The sequence below is a fragment of the Pseudophryne corroboree genome, chromosome 1 (genome assembly GCF_028390025.1).
Source record: "Pseudophryne corroboree isolate aPseCor3 chromosome 1, aPseCor3.hap2, whole genome shotgun sequence".
NCBI lineage: Eukaryota > Metazoa > Chordata > Amphibia > Anura > Myobatrachidae > Pseudophryne > Pseudophryne corroboree.
The window spans coordinates 758,899,691-758,914,439 of NC_086444.1; the positions used below are offsets into that span (position 1 = coordinate 758,899,691).

The 14,749-nt window shown below is 43.8% G+C and overlaps 1 protein-coding gene across 1 annotated transcript in view; it reads right to left on the reverse strand.

The window, feature by feature from the left end:
* Positions 1–14,376, reverse strand: part of SNCA (synuclein alpha) — a 179,114-nt gene extending 164,738 nt beyond the window's left edge. Inside the window, exons 1-2 of the mRNA XM_063917266.1 lie at positions 14,077–14,376; positions 12,902–13,047 (exon numbers count right to left, since the gene is read on the reverse strand). Of these exons, the coding sequence (XP_063773336.1) occupies positions 12,902–13,022 (121 nt within the window). The 5' untranslated portion in view covers positions 13,023–13,047; positions 14,077–14,376. The remainder of the gene's footprint in view (positions 1–12,901; positions 13,048–14,076) is intronic.
* Positions 14,377–14,749: the final 373 nt, after the last annotated feature.

The following is a 14,749-nucleotide window of genomic DNA, read 5'->3' on the forward strand; positions in this document are numbered from 1 at the left end:
TTCATACAGAATCAGATTAACAAGTACAACTGCCGTCCATCTGTGGTGTTAAAATTGCACCCTATTGAATACCAGCTTTCTGGCAGGCTTCCATTTCAGAAGAAATCATCATTTTACAAAATAAATCATGTCAATAATGTCAAGACATTTTGACACATTAAGGGTCTTATTCAGAATTAGGCGTAAAAGCACAAAAAATGAGTAGTTTGGACCTGGAATAAACCATCTCGCAGTGAAAGAGGTGCAAATGTATTTCTTTTTTGCATGCTGGCCAAATACTGACTGCGTTTGCATGCAGGCAGCAAACAAATATCGAACAGCTTTGTTTTTACACTGAAAATTAGAATTAACAAGTTAAATGGCTAATATGTATTCCAAAAATCGCTCAGAAATTGTAATTTTTGTATGATTGAACTAAGTCAAGAACATCTATTTAAAACTTATCTAGCACTATTTTATTTATTTTAAATCACAGTATACCATAAAAATAGTACTTTTATGGTATACTGTAATGATGGGCATCAGTAACTTTACCATCAATGAGCAATCATCAATGGTCAGTCATTGATGGCAACCATCATTCAGAAACCTATTGATGGTGCAGCCATCGATTAATGATTTATGCGCTTGAGTTTGGCATCGGCTATCACCACTGATGCTATATTGACAAAGGTCTCTGACAGTGATGGCAAAACTGCTTGCCATTGGGCATAGACCATCAACAGTTGTAAACCATTGATAGATTATGACCATCCCTATTATATGTGCAGGAACTTGGACTTCAATAAAAGTTAATAGCAATAAATAAAAACAGTTTATTATCAATTCCCCCCAGATGTATTCTGAAATCAATAACTATCAATGATCATCACTGATTTAGGCAGCTGGGGCTTTGCGATTGTTATAAGTCCTGGTGGCTGCTCCTCTCTGCAGCCCCCGGGAATACGTTGGGGGTAGAAGCCCTGTGTGTGTGATCAGTTCCCGCTGAGTGTATACAGGGGACAGTGAGATGCTTGTTAGACATTTAACCAGCACCCCGGGTGGGGGTTGCCGATTACATCCCCAAGTATCTCACACACTTACTATTATTTCCAAATTCTGCAAAAGTATGGATCATGAGCAACTCTAGAGTCCTTACGTTTTCGCTACACAGCTGCAAATAGACCTTAAGCCAGTTCCAGTTTTCATTAACCAAAAAATAAGAGGTACAGTAATACAGATATGTAGCACTGATAAGCTGAATCCAAGGCAAATGTATTTGTTTAAGAATTACAAAGACCAATCATATAAAGGAAAGTTTAATATCAGAAAATACAATACTTAAAGGATTGAATCAATTAAAATGACATACAAAGATAGTCTTTGGCAAATAATTTCCTCATAAATGAAAGGAAAAGTTAAGAGAAATTAAGCAATTACATAATTATAACTTTTTGCAATGCCCAGTGCCCCTGCTTGAAGCGTCCTGCCCCTGCAACACCACGTCGCCGCCCCGCGAACGCCTCTGCTGGTCAATCAGGCAGAGGCGTTCACAGCCAATGTGATCTGATTGATTTGGCTGGGTGTGCATGCGTGGGACGGGACCTACTAATGCACATTGGCGCCTCCTCTGGTAAATTGACCTGAATAAGGTGCAAAGTTTGCATTGGTGACATGCTATTTATCCCTATCAAGGCCTGTCAAATGATCCTCCTCTTTGTAGACTCTGGTCAGTTTCTGTGGGATGCAGTCAGAATGCCAACCGACTTCTCGATCGTAAGTATAGTGGACAGGTTAGAATTCAGGCGGGGTAAGGTTTAGGCGCCACCTGGGGGGTTCGGATAGGCTAAGGGGAGGGGGCAGTTAGGGTTAGGCACCCGTGGGGGTGGGGAGTTAGGTTTAGGCACTAAGAGGGGAGGGTTAGGGTTAGGCTAAGGGTAAGGGGGGGTCAGGTTTAGGCACCACCCAGTGGAGGTTAGGGTCAGGCTCTAAGGGTGGAGGTTAGGGTTAAGCTGCACAAAGGGAGGGATAGGGGAGGGGGTACAGTCTTACCTCCCCATGTCAGGGTATACACTACTGGGATGCCGGCATCAGTATTCTGACCGCCGGCATCCTGTGAGCTGGGATATCATACTGAATCCTTCTGTGTGGATGCAAATAAGGTTTTCTATATTCTATAAGGTTTCCTATAGGAGACATAAGAACATTATAACGAGGTCTTCAAAGGTTATGGTATGATCCTATTTATTCCTCTTGCCTAAAGGGAATCTGACCTGGCTGGAGGGTTCTCTTGAATAAGATCACTGACTGTTGTTTTTGCATATTTTTAAGGAATTTGGATTTTAGATTAACATGTCATAAGAATATTGACATATAAGTAAGAAGAGTTAGTATGCTGAGGGTTTTACAACCTGAATCGTAAACCGTTATCTGTTCCCAGCTCTAATATACATAAGGCTGCCCTCTTGTCTCTAAAATGGTCGTGGAAGAGACCTGAAAATTCAGAAAATCCAGAGACTAAATAAATACACATTTTGACTAGTGATATTCACATGTGATATATTTCCATGACACAACTTTTTCTCTACCTACTCACTCCCTTAAAATTTCTAGTTAGGAAAATCAACTGTGATGTTTTGTTTTAGGCAATATTTTATTGCTGACAGTACTATAATGCAAATTACTATATGCAGGGTGTATTATTATTGCATACATCCTGCCCTTTTTCTCATACATACTGACATTTTTAAGGCCAGTGTGCATGAATAGTTGACTGCCAGGACAGCTCTTATAAAGAGTTGTCCTAGAAAAGAGGTGACTTTCGAGATTATGACCTGGATGTCCTAATATGCATTTGCATCCATCGGCCAATGCATGTGCAAGCAACGGGAGTGTAGAGGGATCATTTGGCTCCCTCTCTGGGAGTGTGTTGTGGAAAGATGGCCATTGGCCTCTACAGGCAATGCCATCTATAGATGCGTTGGCCATCTGGCAGAAGCTCCTAAAAATGTATGCTTGTTGCATATGGGCACATCACAGCATCATGAATATCTGATATCTGCTGTGGACAATTTTTAATACATACGGCGGTATATAAACCATATGTATTGAAGTAAACCTCTGAAAATGGGAGTTTTAGGAAGTTCTACATAATCTTACTGTTCTATAAATCCCAGCCAAAATTTGTTAAAAAAAGTATAGGTCTCTTATCAAGTTCTATTGATTTGTAGAGGATAACATTTTAGTTTTGATCAGCACACATTTGAGTTCATATATGCACTTCCCTATCCGACCCTTTATCTTAATTGAATAATATCACTACACAAAATGAATTCTCTTTGCAATTTTGTGACCAAAGTGTCTACTTTACAAAGAACAAACTCGCATTGCCAATTTCTTACACCTGGCCTATGAAATCTTTTGTTCCACCACAAATACAAATTTCTTGCTCCTTTAACCCATTAACTTTACTGAAATCCAGGCACACTACTCTCTTTTGTGCTTTGGAAATTACTTCCTGAGTTTGTTTTATAGAATAAAGAATCTGCACAGTTTGTTCATCCAGTTAGAATAGCACATATAGAGGAAATACACAAAATGCAATACAGGTTGAGTATCCCATATCCAAATATTCCGAAATACGGAATATTCCGAAATACTGACTTTTTTGAGTGAGAGTGAGATAGTGAAACCTTTGTTTTTTGATGGCTCAATGTACACAAACTTTGTTTAATACACTGAGTTATTAATAATATTGTATTAAATGACCTTCAGGCTGTGTATATAAGGTGTATATGAAACATAAATGAAATGTGTGAATGTAGACACACTTTGTTTAATTCACAAAGTTATTAAAAATATTGGCTAAAATTACCTTCAGGCTGTGTGTTTAGGGTGTATATGTAACATAAATGCATTCTGTACTTAGATTTAGGTCCCATCATCATAAGATCTCATTATGGTATGCAATTATTCCAAAATACGGAAAAATCCGATATCCAAAATACCTCCGGTCCCAAGCATTTTGGATAAGGGATACTAAACCTGTATATATTTGTAAGACTGCAGTCACTGCACATATGGATATAGGTTAGTGGTGCTCTAATGGACTACAATGTCCAAAAGCATAGAAGATTAGGTTGCTGATGCAGGATTGAGTGTATTTTTGTACTGTGAATGCTAAAAGCTGGGCCTACACAAGTACAGGCATTGTACTGCTTACGCAACTTTGCTCATCTCTGTTACCATCCACTGGTGATGTAGTCATCAGAAGGGTGGGAGTCAGTGGGAGGGTTACAGGGCGGTGGGAGGCAGCAATGTGGACTAGCCTAATCACTGTAAGGAGTGAACGTCAGCGCAGTGGGAGTGATCTTCTGTTCACAACTGCAGCTACTGTATGGTATTATGATGAGTCATCCATTTTGTCAGTAGAGGGGATAGGGCTGCACTGATTGGTAGTGAATGGGAATAGAACGGTTTGCTGCTCTAGGGACTATGGAGCCTCTTATCCCTAGGTAAACATATAACAAAAGAAAACTACCATTGCACAATCGCAAAACTTATACTATAAGCAGGGCCGGCAACAGAAATTGTGGGGCCCGGTACACTGATATCTCTGCGGGGCCCCCCACCCCCCTTGACCTGAGACCCACACATCCTTTCATGCAAACCTAACCCTCCCCCACAGCCATGGGCGTCGGAATGGGGGGGGGCAAGGGGGCAGCTCGCCCCCCGCAAAAATGTGCGAGGCGCCTAGCAATTGCAGCAGAGGAGCGGTAGATGGTCAGGTGAAATACTGCTGCCGGCTGCCGCACTTCCTGCTTCCTCAGGCGTCCTCAGCGCGTCTGGCAGTCACGGACACCTCCATTGTGCCACCTCCTCCCCTACAGTGGCTCTGCCCCCTCCTACAGTGGCACAGTCTTGAAACCCCCTGCAGCCAGCGCCGGGCCGACACATACGCGCTGCGGACTACGGTGTCCGCGTAGAGCGCCGGAGAGGATCAGGTCACTGCATCGAGCGCTGCCGCTGGGGAGCTGAGTAAGTGTCCAGGGGAGTGTCCGCGATGGGCTGTCAGCGGGGAGGGAGAGATCATTGCCAGCTCGAAGCTGCTGCTGCTCCCGCACTGCCTGAAGACTGTCAGCCCTCCTACCTACCCTGCTGCCGCTACCCCCGGGCAGAGTGACACTGTGCAGGGCTGACAGCCTCCTACCTACCCTGCTGCTGCTCCCAGACAGAGGGAGTGGGAGCACTGAGATAGCTGCTGGTCCTGCACCTATCTATCTATATAAATCTGGCTGCATAGGACGGGGCAAATGTTTTTAATGCATGAATAAATGAATAATTAATAAGTGACCCCATACCCACTGCTTATGCTCCCCAGTCGCAGAGGTCGCTGCAGGGAGCTGATCCGGTCAGGTGCTCCGGAAACTTGTCCATTCCGGGTTTCATCAAATCCCAGCCGCTGCTGACAGTGAGTGAATCACCGTCACTCACTGTACAGCGCCGCTGCCGCCCGCCTTGGATACAGGCTGCTCTCCCATGTGACTAGCGGACGCCGCTGTGCTGTGTAATGTGACTAGCGGACGCCGCTGTGCTGTGTAATGTGACTAGCGGACGCCGCTGTGCTGTGTAATGTGACTAGCGGACGCCGCTGTGCTGTGTAATGTGACTATCGGTCGCCGCTGTGAGGTGTAATGTGACTAGCGGACGCCGCTGTGAAGTGTAATGTGACTAGCGGACGCCGCTGTGAAGTGTAATGTGACTAGGGACGTCGCTGTGAGGTGTAATGTGACTAGCGGACGCCGCTGTGCTGTGTAATGTGACTATCGGTCGCCGCTGTGCTGTGTAATGTGACTAGCGGACGCCGCTGTGCTGTGTAATGTGACTAGCAGACGCCGCTATGCTGTGTAATGTGACTAGCCGACGCCGCTATGCTGTGTAATGTGACTATCGGTCGCCGCTGTGAGGTGTAATGTGACTAGCGGACGCCGCTGTGCTGTGTAATGTGACTAGCGGACGCCGCTGTGAAGTGTAATGTGACTAGGGACGCCGCTGTGAGGTGTAATGTGACTAGCGGACGCCGCTGTGAGGTGTAATGTGATAGCGGACGCCGCTGTGCTGTGTAATGTGACTAGCGGACGCCGCTGTGCTGTGTAATGTGACTAGTGGACGCCGCTGTGCTGTGTAATGTGACTATCGGTCGCCGCTGTGAGGTGTAATGTGACTAGCGGACGCCGCTGTGCTGTGTAATGTGACTAGCGGACGCCGCTGTGAAGTGTAATGTGACTAGGGACACCGCTGTGAGGTGTAATGTGACTAGCGGACGCCGCTGTGCTGTGTAATGTGACTATCGGTCGCCGCTGTGCTGTGTAATGTGACTAGCGGACGCCGCTGTGCTGTGTAATGTGACTAGCGGACGCCGCTGTGCTGTGTAATGTGACTAGCGGACGCCGCTGTGCTGTGTAATGTGACTAGCGGACGCCGCTGTGCTGTGTAATGTGACTAGCGGACGCCGCTGTGCTGTGTAATGTGACTAGCGGATGCCGCTGTGCTGTGTAATGTGACTATCGGTCGCCGCTGTGCTGTGTAATGTGACTATCGGTCGCCGCTGTGAGGTGTAATGTGACTATCGGTCGCCGCTGTGAGGTGTTTAATGTGACTAGCGGACGCCGCTGTGAGGTGTGTAATGTGACTAGCGTACGCCTCTGTGCTGTGTAATGTGACTAGCGGGTGCTGCTGTGAGGTGTAATGTGACTAGCTGATGCTGTTGTGAGGTGTAATGTGACTAGCGGATGCCGCTGTGAGGTGTAATGTGACTAGCGGACGCTGCTGTGAGGTGTAATGTGACTAGCAGACGCTGCTGTGAGGTGTAATGTGACTAGCGGATGCTGCTGTGAGGTGTAATGTGACTAGCGAATGCTGTTGTGAGGTGTAATGTGACTAGCGGATGCCGCTGTGCTGTGTAATGTGACTAGCGGACGCCGCTGTGCTGTGTAATGTGACTAGCGGACGCCGCTGTGCTGTGTAATGTGACTAGCGGACGCCGCTGTGCTGTGTAATGTGACTAGCGGACGCCGCTGTACTGTGTAATGTGACTATCGGTCGCCGCTGTGCTGTGTAATGTGACTATCGGTCGCCGCTGTGAGGTGTAATGTGACTATCGGTCGCCGCTGTGAGGTGTTTAATGTGACTAGCGGACGCCGCTGTGAGGTGTGTAATGTGACTAGCGGACGCCTCTGTGCTGTGTAATGTGACTAGCGGGTGCTGCTGTGAGGTGTAATGTGACTAGCTGATGCTGTTGTGAGGTGTAATGTGACTAGCGGATGCCGCTGTGAGGTGTAATGTGACTAGCGGACGCTGCTGTGAGGTGTAATGTGACTAGCAGACGCTGCTGTGAGGTGTAATGTGACTAGCGGATGCTGCTGTGAGGTGTAATGTGACTAGCGGATGCTGCTGTGAGGTGTAATGTGACTAGCTGATGCTGTTGTGAGGTGTAATGTGACTAGCGGATGCCGCTGTGAGGTGTAATGTGACTAGCGGACGCTGCTGTGAGGTGTAATGTGACTAGCGGACGCTGCTGTGAGGTGTAATGTGACTAGCGGATGCTGCTGTGAGGTGTAATGTGAATTGGTACTATTCTATGGCCTCGTCTCTTCCCTATGAAACCACGCTCCTATAAATTCCACTAAGGGGCGCCAAAATATATTTTCGCTTGCAAAAAAAAGGAGGCTCGGGCCGGCCCTGCCTGCAGCCACGGAGTATGTAATGGGAGAGGGGGGACTAGCCTGGCACGGTCTACTCTGCCACTAACCTACCTGCCCTGGCAGGCTCCCGGTGGCAGTACCGCAATTTGCAGGTATTTAAGGAGCGGGGCCTAATGCTGTGAAGTGCCAGCCCCCATAAGAGACCTGTGCTGTGCTGTAGACTGTAAAGGTAGTGTCTCGGGCTGCCCCACCTCTCTAGCTCTCCCTCTCCCTCTGACACTCTCCCTCTCAACTCTCTCCCTGACACTGTCTCTCTGTCCCCTCCCTACACTCTCTCTCTTTGACATCATCTCCCTCATTCTCTTCTTGACACACTCTTTCTCCCTCACTTTCTTCCTGACACTGTCTCTCTCTCCCTTGGCACTCTATCTCTCTCTGTGACAATGTCTCTCCCTGATGCTGTCTAGCTCTCTATCCCTCCCTGCTGGCACGGTCTCTCTCTCTCTCTCCCTGACACTGTCGGTCTCTCTTTTTGACACTGTCTCTTCCTCACTCCCTAACACTGTCTCTCCCCCTGACAGTCTCTCTCTCTCTACCTCAGTCTGTCGCTCTTGCTGACCCGCTCTCCCTCTGGCACACACTCTCTCTCTGTCCCTGACACTTTCTTTCTCCCTTAAGGGGGGTACACACTAGGCGATTTTAGCCTAAAAAATAAACGACAACGACATAATAGTCTTAATCGTTTATTTTTAGTCTTATATCGTCCAGTGTGTATGTGGGCAATATCGGTGACCGATGAATGACGCGCGCTCCCGCACACCGTTCAGCGATCACCAATATTGAGCTGACATGTAGCTTAACCTGTCAATGTTGGGCTGAGCATCATGGTCTGGAATTCCGGCGATGACGACATTGATCGTTATCGTTGAACGATAACGATCAGTGTATATGAACTATATCGTTGATCGCCAGCATTTCCCCGTCACCTAGTGTGTACCTGCCTTTACACCCTCTCTCTCTCGCTCCTATCTCTTGCTCATTCCCTCTTTTTCCGTGAAACCCTCTCTCTCTCTCTCTCCCTGACCTCCCTCTCTTTCTCGCACCTCTCTTTCTCTCTACCCCTGATACCTGCTTTGTCTTTCTCTCTCGCTCTCTCTCTTGATCCCCTAAGTGGTATTGTAGTGACAACGGCGGGGGGCAGGGAAGGCCCTGTCAAGATTTTTCTATGGGAACCACAAAGTTGTAGTTACGCCTTACACCATCCTGCATCATCCGCCTTGTCACTGCCTATCCTCCCCTCCTCCTCCCTACATCCCCCCCCCCACCCCCATGGCCACCAAATTTTTGCTGGACCACTGCCTACATGTGAGTGACGCCCCGAGAGCCCGCCAGAGCCCCTGCAGAACCTCTACCTGGCCGGAAAGACCTTGCAACCTCCTCCCGAAAACCTCCAGGTAACTGCTCTCCTGGGCACACATTCTGCTGATGGTGATATACCTCTCTCTCTCTCTCTCTCACCATCCATGCGTTTCTCTCCATGTATCTCTCTCCATGTGTCTCTGTCTCCAGGTCTCTTTCTCTCCATGTCTCTCTCTCGCCATGTCTCTCTCTACATCTCTCTCTCCATTTTTGTTATGAGGTATAACAGAGGGGGCGACATTTAGATATTTAGGGGCGCCAAACTGAAATTATATCTTGCCCCCCCCAACCAAAAAGCGTTCTGATGCCACTGCCCACAGCCTAAACCTAACCCTCCCCCACAGCCTAACCCTAATCCTCCCTGGCATACTTACGTTCAGTATTCCGACAGCTGGGATGCCGGCATTGGCATTCTGACAGATGTCGGAATTTCAGCGCCGGCATTCTGACTGCTGGGATCCCAAATGCCGGGATCACAAGTACATTCTGTGGGAAATAGTCCATATTTATACAGCTCCTTTTAGAAGCCAAAATGGTAAATTAATACAGTCCAGGCGCTTTAAAGCTGCCACAATAAAAAAGGGGGTAGTCAGACCCACAATAAACAATATATAAAACCAAAGAGATGGTGGCGCTGATAAATGATTTCTTGACTAGATAGAATAATATTAAAAGAATTATACAGGTGTGTTTAATATACAAAACATTGTAAAAACATCAATGGCATTAATGATTAAAATAAATCCCACATAACACACCCTGGATAAGCAGTGTCTTATGCAATTTCGGACAGCGTTAGTAGAGGAGTGTCCATTCCTTTGACTGCCACTTATTAGAAATGAGGTTTAGCAGTTAATGGAAATGTATTCCTGTATCAATAGCACAAGTCCAGTAGCTTATGACAATCATAGGAATGGACACTCCTCTACTAATGCTGTCCGAAATTGCATAAGACACTGCTTATCCAGGGTGTGTTATGTGGGATTTATTTTATCGATTAGAGAGCGCACACTTACCAATATACACAGGCGCCTGCCGATCTCCGAGTCCCCACAAGATGACACCCTGCCTGAGGCCGTTTTATTTTTCAATATGTTTGCGTGCTGGCTGGCCTTGCGTTCTCTATAACCGTACTGCAGTCCCCTCTTCTGCTCGGTGGCTCCTCACAGAGCAGAGATGCCAGAGACACAGGGTGGGCGGGAGGAATGAAGGGGAGAATGCAGCGGCGTCGTGCGTAGTAGAGCGCGACGTCACTGCACATCAAGAGTGCCGGACAGCTGACCTGAGGGGCTGGGAGTAGTGTGGGGTTACCACAGGGGAGGGGGCGCAGCCTGTACGAGCAACCTATTTACAATTACATCCATGCTACAGCAGCCGCACTGCCGCAGCAGGACCTTGGGGCCCCTCACAATGTTGGGGCCCGGGATGGGTGTCCCCTTTGACCCCCCCTGTCGCCGGGCCTGACTATAAGTATATATATATATATATATAGAAGTCCAAAAAAAGAACAGCGGCACTCGAGGATTTAGGTGAAGCAATCAATTTGTATTCAAAAAGATGATTACATAAAAGCCAACGTTTCGGGGCTTACATGCCCCTTGACAAAGGGGCATGTAAGCCCCGAAACGTTGGCTTTTATGTAATCATCTTTTTGAATACAAATTGATTGCTTCACCTAAATCCTCGAGTGCCGCTGTTCTTTTTTTGGACTTCTACATTGCTGCTACCACAGAAGGCACCGGGGTACTTGAACGCCAGCCAGGAGAGTGCCAGTCCCATTTGGGATATATATATATATATATATATATATATAGTATCTAGATGATAGATAGTGTGTAGTTGGACAGCGCTAATTGATATTAACTGTCAACACTTTTTGCTTTAGACTTTGTGATATATACCAAAATTTGTTAAAACATATCACACATAAAATGATAACAATACATTAGAATGCTTTCACGTTAGTTTGCATTGATGGTATGCCTTTTTCAAAGATAAAGTTAACCTGTTAACCACCTATTTCTGGTGGAATTCGGTATGGTATGAACTACTCCAATAAGGACTAGCAAATACCTCGACCCATTTCATCAATCAAGACTTCTTCAGGGGTCTCTTAAACAAAGAATATATGTATATACATAAGATAAGATAACAATATATGGTTAGTTGAAACATACATTCAAATTTGTTGTACAATACAGCTGGTTGGATCTACTTGTTGACCATCCAATATCCAATTAGTTTCTGGAACACATTTACAGACACATATCTTGTTGCAGACATTTGTAAAAAAAAATGATGATTGCTAAGAATAGTTGACTGTTTATTTATTTACTTTTTATTTACTTACTTTTAAATAAATTGGTAGATAGAAAACCTTACAAACTTGCAATCTGTAATAGTGGGGCAGATGTATTAACCTGGAGAAGACATAAGGAAGTGATAAACCAGTGATAAGTGCAAGGTGATAAACGCACCAGCCAATCAGCTCCTAACTGTTAGTTGACATATTGGAGCTGATTGGATGGTGCGTATATCACCTTGCACTTATCACTGGTTTATCACTTCCTTATGCCTTCTCCAGGTTAATACATCTGCCCCTGAGTTTACTATTATGGTGCTTGAATATCAATGTATACAGGCTTGTTGAGTAAAGCCTAATCAAGTAACTTGGTATTAAATTATTCTTATAAATGCAATATAAGATATATCTCCTTTTAAGGGATTTGGTACTTACAATCCCACTTTATTGGTGTCCCAAAACTTTTACCGGTATAAAACCTTCCCTGCAGTGTGGTAATTGATGGATGTGGCCTAATCAAATAAATGAATTTGATTAGGCCACAAGCAATGGAGTCAGTGACCCCATTAAGCGATGTCTTGCAGTTAGCATTATGCCTAAAACACATTCCTTCTATCTAGCTACAGACTTTCAATTAACACTGCTGCTGTTCATATTTAATTTGTTAAATAACTCAGAGTTCCCTTATTTTCCCTGATCACAAACTGCAGAGAGTAGTTGATGTCAGCTGTCATTTTAATCTCACTATGGTGTTGACCTAACCTCAAAAGTTTCAAAGACAACTCTTCCTGGGATAAATTAAGAAACTGTTTTATATACACAGGTACATATCAATGAGCCCTTTTCCCACATAAGTGTTTACACTACACACAGATGCAAATACACACACACACACACACACACACACACACACACACACACACACACTCTCTCACACACGTGTACACACACTGCTAATCTACTATGGTCTGGCTGTTCTTTAGATCAATACGCAGTCAATATGAATGGAAGACTAAGCAGCATATAAATCAGTTTCCCTAACAGGTTTTTGATAATCTGGTGTATGTACTACTCACATAAGCAACAATTTCCATTACCTGTAGGTAGGTAATTTGACAAATCAATGGTGACCTTTTATCTCTTTGTTACCTTTTGTTGGTTATTTATTATAGTTGCAATAATTTGTATAAATGGATGCCATCTCATTTTAAAAAAAATCTTAATGTATGTTGTTGTAATGGTATTTTCCTAATTTCATAGTTTTATAAGTTAGATCAAAAAACTTTTACTTGATTAGGATTCAGTTCCTATTTATCCACTGATGAAATGTGGGATTAGAATCTCATCCAATAAAATGCCTTTGTTATAAAATCTAAACTTCCCTCAAACTGTACAAGAGGAACAAAATTCAAACTGTGCTCTGAAGATCTCTCAAACCTCCAGTGGAATCAAGATCCTAATTTAATAGCTGACACTTTATTGATCAGTTTTTACCTACCCACGTAAAGGACGCCCTCTTTTGTCTTTCCTGCTGCCTCCACCACACCCTGCTTGGTTTTTTCTGCAGCTGCTACGACTCCCTCTTTAGCTTTAGAAAGCCCTTTCATGAATACATCCATAGCTAGCAACTGTGATTTTGAAGTGCTGTAAAACATATGTGATCCATGTCAAATAATAAGCAGTTTCCTTTAGAATATTGTGAATTCATGATTCCAACTGTCTGATATAATACACATCTTGATCCATCAGCATTATTCTTACTATCTTTGAATTTCATGTGTTAACCTGTCAGAGGCAACCTGTGTTTAGACTTAGATAAACCACTATACTGTACCTCTAATCTTATTTAAAAAAAATTGTATGCCATTAAATCCCAACAGTAGAATATAAAACATTCATAATGACAATCTCATATAACATATATAACCCTTGCACAATTGTCGCTATTTTTGATTAAAATATCTGACAGAACACAATAACACAAAATGAAATTAACATAATTAAAAGTATCACTTATATATGAATGCATATATGATATATGTAAATATTTATATGTTAAATCTAACTAGACAGATAGATAGATAGATAGATAGATAGATAGATAGATAGATAGATAGATAGATAGATAGATATGAGAGCAACATGTAGATACTGTAGCTAGCTATGAGAGCAACATGTAGATAGATAGATAGATAGATAGATAGATAGATAGATAGATAGATAGATAGATACAGTAGATATGAGAGTAACATATAGATAGATAGATAGATAGAGTGAGTACATATGACATAGGTAGAGTACATATGAAAGAGATGATGACAATGATGATGATGATGATGATTATAATAGAGATAGATAGATAGATAGATAGATAGATAGATAGATAGATAGATAGATAGATAGATAATCAACAGGTTGATAGATAGAAAGATGGATAGATAGATAGATAGATAGATAGATAGATAGATAGATAAACCCCCTGTCCTTGGGGCACTCAGGGCACAGGTAATATAACTTAGCAGCTGTTCTTATTGCTTGTTAATAAGGAAGAGATAGCAGTATATAAGAATGCTATACTGTACCTTCCAGCTATTCAATAAAACCTAGAAAGGTAGCCGACAAATTCTGAGCTACTGTATAAATGATGTACAATATACATAGAGTTATACTTACATAAACCTTTGGCTCCTGTAAGCTGACCAAGAGGAATGATAGCTGCTCTTCAGTAACAAATTAAGTAAAGATCAGTACATTTCGGCTAAATAAATCCCACGTTTATACCAAGACCTTATGGAATGTATTGTACAACATTCAGATTTAGTAGCAGGCACTGGATGAGAATAACATATAAACCCCCATATATAGAAAAAATGGTTATAAAAGAAGAAAAAATGGTTAAGCGTTCACTTTTACTCTACAATAGCAGCTCCTTCGTCTGACTAGTATTCTCTTCTTCCCAACACCCTCACCATCTCCCTCCTCCTCTTTTTTTCCTTTCCACATGCCTGATTTGTCAGTGTGAAAACTGAAAAATCGCAGCCTCCCTACGCTGGACCACTTGTAAACTCACTGCTCCTCTGGCACACAATGAAAGCCATTATCAGCAAGATTCCTCTATCGTATAAGAAAATGATTGCTTGGATCGGGTTAGTTAACCATGTAGATGCTATATCACTTGTCCACAAATAGAACTAAAAATGAAGTGCATTTGTCAATGCATATAAATGGCTTTTTCCCAAAGGCAGCTACTTTAGTCACACTTTGCTGAATTATTCATTGCTAAATAACGGTGATTACATAATAAATATGTTGTAACCACAAACCCTCTGTCACTTGGAGCAGCTCA